This window comes from Lissotriton helveticus, chromosome 6, assembly GCF_964261635.1.
Source record: "Lissotriton helveticus chromosome 6, aLisHel1.1, whole genome shotgun sequence".
In the NCBI taxonomy this organism is placed as follows: domain Eukaryota; kingdom Metazoa; phylum Chordata; class Amphibia; order Caudata; family Salamandridae; genus Lissotriton; species Lissotriton helveticus.
The window spans coordinates 357,719,265-357,725,264 of NC_136067.1; the positions used below are offsets into that span (position 1 = coordinate 357,719,265).

Here is a 6,000-nt window from a genome sequence, read left to right on the forward strand (position 1 = left end):
AATACTGCTTTGTATAGAATATTAGCATTTCAGTTCACCAGGACGGGGAGCATTAGTTCGAGTGTAACTTTATCTTTTGTTTGGGGCATTCTGGGTAATGGAGTTTGGTGAATTAACTGCATTGGAAAAGCCAATGAGCAATCTTAAAAATCCGGTGCTGAGTTTAGCGTGTACTGGTTGGCACGTGACAATTCACCTGGGGCGAGTTGGTGGGATAAAGGAAAGGTGACGTTTGATGTAGTTAAGATGTTTCTATGCATAAGAGGAGCGGGAGCATTTCGCGGGTCTTCATTATAAAATGGACGGCAATAGAGTGAAACACGAGAAGATACATTTTCTTTTAAATATGGTCTCGCTTAGAGACAGATCAGCATGTTACGGTAAGCAGTTTTGCAGGGAAAATGAATATTGTAACTCAATGCCAGATTAGAGGGGTCACACACTTGTCAGTAAGAAAGCTTGAATTCTAGTAAAGCGAGGTGGTTGGACAGCAAGAGAACTGAAATACAGGCTCATGTTTAAAGTGCTGTCAGCATAATTGGTGACGTAGTAGGAACTGTGAATAGTAGCGCTTTTTGGGTTGAATAGCGCTATAGAATACAAGTGTATTTAGTACGGTTTGTGTAATATGTATAACACAAATGAATTAATGAAGGTGAATCTTTTTGTATTATAGATACCCCTGAAGGTTTTTTACCGAAATGCATTGGGTGACTTTTTAATAAAGCGTGACATATAGAAACATCGTCATAGCTACATTCGCCTTGGAGTCATGTCTTTTCATAATACACATATAACACCCCTTTATCTGCAATTGCCATTCAGTTACCTCTTTCTTAATATGTATCCCAGATTCAGGATGCCTTGTGTTTGGAGACCCTGTGAGTAAACAGAGTTATGCTGATAACCATTTCCCCTTTTCCACGCTCGTCTCTGACAAAATTAGGTTAGATGTGGTGACAGAGAAAACAAAAGTGGAATTTCTGCCTGCAAATGAGAGAGGTGATCTATGTGACCGTGTAGTACAGTGTACAGATTATCAATATGATGGGCATTCTCCAAGATGGTTTTGGCATCTTAAAAGGGAATGCTAGTGATTTTGAGAGCTTTGGGACCCCGATCTGTTCATTGTTCTAAAATCGCACACAAATGTTTCCACATTTGCATTGCTAATTAAGGCCACCAGTATTCCCCTGCACGTCACCTGGAAGGAAGGTATCCTTGGGAAATGCCAACTTGTCATTTTGCTGTTCCCACAGCAGTCTTTGAGAGGATGCGGCAGTCGGTGATGGAGGGGCTTAGACTTTGCGAGTTCGTTTCATGTGCTGTGTGATCACTGTTGGCCTGGGAGAGCTGCCTCGCCCCGATCAAGTTGGGCTCCAGTTGCAGATCTGAAGCAGCGTCTCGACTTGCCCAGTGCATGCAACTCGAGTACACCCAAGAGCATGAACGTTGTATTTGGCACGCCCAAGAAATGCTATCTTCCTTCCGTACATGACGACTTGCTACTCTATCATGGTGTTGTATGCATTGCGATGTACTTTATAAGATCTTTGTGATTGCAAATAAAGTTTTAAATGGTGATGGCTACTCTGAATCCTTCATCACGGCTAGGCTTGATTCTTCATGTAGACCAGTGGTTCCTAAAGTGTGTTCCGCGGTGCGCCGGTAAAAAAATGGTAGGGAGCCACGGCCAACTGCCAATTAGGTCAAGGGAGCCACGAGTCAAAAACGTTTGGGAACCACTGCCATACATTAACCCCTTGCCCCATTTAGCCATACTGTTTCCATCCATCCATCTGTCATTGCATGTGTGCCTCCGTCCTATTACACATCCGCCCTCTTTCCATATATTCCCTAACGCTGGTGTTTTGACTTGCAGGCACAAGAGGCCCACAAACAACGTATTCACTTTTAAGTGGGGAACAGTTCGCCAGTCAATTGGGTCAGTGCTGCCTCTGCTATGCTACTGGAGTTGGGGGTTCCCCATACCACAGGGGTTATAGCTGAGAGAAGCAGTGAGCTCTGCAGAAAGGAGTATATTAGAGAAGCGGGGGAGGGGCAAGTGTTAAATTAAGGCGAAAGGTGAGGACTTCTGATATCAGGAAGTGATGAAAGGTGACGGGGAGGCATGGGTTAATAGTATAAGGTCAGTGGGGATGAAAAACACCAAGAGCAGAAATGTAAGAGGCGATGCGGGAATCATTGAGGGAAAAGGTGGTATGATAGGAAGTATCAGGAGTGCAGGGCCTGTGAACAGATGCGTGCTGGTGAAACAGGAAGGACAGGACCTTTTGAATAGGGCCCGGGCGGGGCGGGTGGGGGGGTTAGAACAACACGGAGTGCTGGAGGGAAAGGGACAATTGAGAAATGCAGAGAGAGTAGGGGGGAGAGGCAGAGGAGAAACGCAAGGGAGCAAGGAACACTGGAACAATAGGTGATAGACTCAGGGAGAGTTAATGAACCAGTGGAGGGGTGAGAGGTGCAGAGTAGGGAGCTCTAAAGGGAGGGCTCGACACATGAGAGAGATGTCCATGAACTTCAGAAGAGAGAGATGCGGAGTGATAGTAGTAAAAGGGAGGTGGCGGCATTTTTCTATTCTCGCCTAGGGCGGCAAAACACCTAGAAACAGCCCTGGTACCTAGCAGGCTTTAATGGAGGGTATGGCCATCCACTGCCCCATAGCCTAACAGTCATGTCCAAAAGCTAGCGTCTGCACCTAGCCCCATTTTATCAGAGCTTGTATGACGTGGAAATAAATATGCATTTCTACTGCCAGCAAATAGATGCTGCGAAGTTACCACCTAGCAATTGGTTACTGCTTTAGTGGTGTTATTGGTGATGTAATGTAACTGTTGAGAGATGTAATCTCACCATTGATCTGTTCAGTTTAGTGCACACATTCATTACTGATTTCGTTTCTGAATTCATTGGTGGGTGTTTATATATGTAGTAAAAGCTCCTGCAATTACACTTACTGACAATGCATAAGCTCATTGATATTAATGAAGGTTTGCAAAGCAGTAGTTACACTTTTCACTATTAGAAGTCCCTGAATTTGATGCATACCAGAACAGGGGTGTCTACTGCTAGATGCAGGCTCAATAATGTCTCTGCCCTCTATTTTTCCCCGCATTAAATTGATTTAATGTTTTGCGTGTATTTCTGAAAATGACGTACAGTAACACGTTCATGCTTTGTAATGTTTTCTTTTAATAATGTTGCTTCATATGTAAGTTGTTTTGACCTCATCTTCTATCAGATTTGTTTTGCATATAAAGCACAATGGGGTATACTACCATTAGATGAATGTGCGAACAGTAAATGTCTGAAAAAATAGCAGTTCAGAATGACTTGAATCTTTAAATGAATGTAGGAGCCTAGGATTCCAACTCTTCATTTTATCAAATAAAATGTGTACTGTGGGTAATCAACGTGAGGAAAATTATGCCACATCATAAAAAAGAAATTCGTTTGATTATTAACAATGTGTACAAGAAATGTGTCTTTCATAAGAGGTTTTTCATGAGGTCAGACGGATTTCTGTATATAGTCATAACCTCTGATAATTTTATCGCAAGGAGCAAAACCACCATCTGTAAGCGCATTTGGAATTGTTGCCTGTTAGTAAAAATATAAGTATATGGTGCATTGCTTGATACTAATGCTGCATGTTAGCAAATGTACAGGTAGCTGCTGTATTGCTTGCTTAATAATATACGTTTGTTAATTCGTGTACGTCTGACAATAATGGCTCTTGAAAACAATTTCCTCAAACTGTAGAAGGTGATTCATAAAACCGAAGTTATAATGTGTAGCTGCATATGTTTAGCACCCTATGGCTTTTCATTGCTTCATATTGTACAATTCCTTCTGTGTCAGTTGAAATGTAAACTGCAATAAAGCTGTGCTTTGTTTTTCTCAACAGAATACATAATACTGTGGCACCTCAAGATGTCTGATCCTATTACGTTGAATGTGGGAGGGAAAATTTACACCACCTCCTTGTCTACTCTAACTAGTTATCCAGATTCTATGCTTGGTGCTATGTTTAGTGGGAAAATGCCAACCAAGAAGGACAGCCAAGGTAACTGTTTTATAGACCGGGATGGTAAAGTATTTCGATACATCCTGAATTTCTTAAGAACTTCTCATTTGGATCTCCCTGAGGACTTTCAAGAAATGGGATTGCTTAAAAGAGAAGCAGATTTTTATCAGGTTCAACCATTGATGGAAGCCCTGCTGGAAAAGGAGGTCGAACTTTCAAAGGCTGAGAAGAATGCTATGTTAAACATAAGTCTAGAGCAGAAGAAACAGACTGTGCATTTCACTGTCCGAGAAGCACCTCAGATATACAGCTTATCTTCATCAAACATGGAAGTCTTCAGTGCTAACATTTTCAGCACATCTTGTTTATTTCTGAAGCTTCTGGGATCTAAACTTTACTACTACTTTAACGGCAATCTTTCATCTGTTACAAGTTACCTAGATGACCCAAACCACTTAACTTTGGGTTGGGTTGCAAATGTGGATGGTCTGCCTGAAGAGGAGTATACACGACAAGACTTGAAGAGACTCTGGGTCATTCCAACTGGCAAGCAAATTAATAGCTTTCAGGTATTTGTGGAAGAGGTGCTAAAAATAGCCATGAGCGATGGTTTTTGTGTTGATTCCTCCCATCCCCATTCTTCTGATTTTATGAATAACAAGATAATTCGACTACTCCGTTACAGATAAAATAAACATAACTCCTCCACCTTTATCGTGTTCAACATCTCTATTTTAAATCAGGTCACCTGCAGCTCCAGTGTAGGCCTTAAGCAGCAGCAACAACTTCCAGAGATGTTATGGGTATACAACAGACTACAATCATAAATTTAAAAAATAACATAATTTGAGCTGTTCCTCCCAATTCCGTCGACTTTAAGTGCTGAATTTCAATCTACCTCTTGCTAGAAGTGGTAGAAGCGTACTCTTACAAACAATTCACTTATGATGTTCTTCGTTTCATGGAAGTGTTTCAAGCTGACCTCAAAAGCGCACAAGACACTATAATGAAGACCGTGCTGATACAAAACGGTTGTCTTGTATGTATATGTTCGGACTCTTCCATTTATCCTTCTGAGATAAAAGACACGGGTACCTGTTCCAGTTAGGTGTTATTTGTGTATGTGCATTTTTCAAATCATGTGTTGACACAGCAGATTATTGAAATGATTTCTAATTATATGTCTCTTGACTATTTATGCTACTTCAAAGACTCGTTTGAAGAATTGGCACCTTATGCACTTCTCACCTTTAACCTTATTATATGATAATCAGTGGTTGGTGGACGTTTATGGGAAGGATGCCTTTCCAAATGCAGGAAGATAAGCTATTTGGGGTCTACTTGCAAACACTGCCTCACATCTTGAACATTGATTAAAGAGTTTACAGGTTGGACAACATTGCTAGGGAAGCAAACTACAAAATTGTGTTTCCTAGGATGATATAAATAATTTTGACCATGTTTTAAACTAATGTCTGTAATAAAGTATATGTTGTTTTGCATAAAAAGAGTAATAGTTTTTTCGTTTTTTTTGGTACGTAATCTGTTGTGTACTTACTGTGCATGTCTTCAGTAAACGTAGTGTTAACTGAAAATAAAATGTGGATAGTTATTCAAGTTGTAATTGCATTGATTCCCTCTGTGGGAAATAGAAAGTGTATTATGTTATGTTAAGAGTTTAGCTTGATTTATCCTGTTAAATGTTTGTCTTGTATCATACATGTCAGATTTTAGGATATCATATATATCTTAACACCCTTTGACTCCTCACTCAGAATACAGTTGTCAGGGTGATGGCTTCCCCTGGTGCAGCGGCACTGGACCTAGTATTTCTGAGGGGTACACTGAACCCTGATTATTGCTGTATTTCCAAATTCCAATAGCAGCCAAGGGCCCATTTCCTTCCATGCACTGGGACCCATGTCACACTTCCTTAGCCATTTGATGTGTTG

The 6,000-nt window shown here is 40.9% G+C and overlaps 1 protein-coding gene across 3 annotated transcripts in view; it reads left to right on the plus strand.

The window, feature by feature from the left end:
- Positions 1-5,658, plus strand: part of KCTD21 (potassium channel tetramerization domain containing 21) — a 132,724-nt gene extending 127,066 nt beyond the window's left edge. For all 3 annotated transcript variants that reach the window (XM_078647795.1, XM_078647793.1, XM_078647794.1), the window contains one exon: positions 3,929-5,658. In XM_078647795.1, the coding sequence (XP_078503921.1) occupies positions 3,955-4,737 (783 nt within the window). In that variant the 5' untranslated portion in view covers positions 3,929-3,954 and the 3' untranslated portion in view covers positions 4,738-5,658. The remainder of the gene's footprint in view (positions 1-3,928) is intronic.
- Positions 5,659-6,000: the final 342 nt, after the last annotated feature.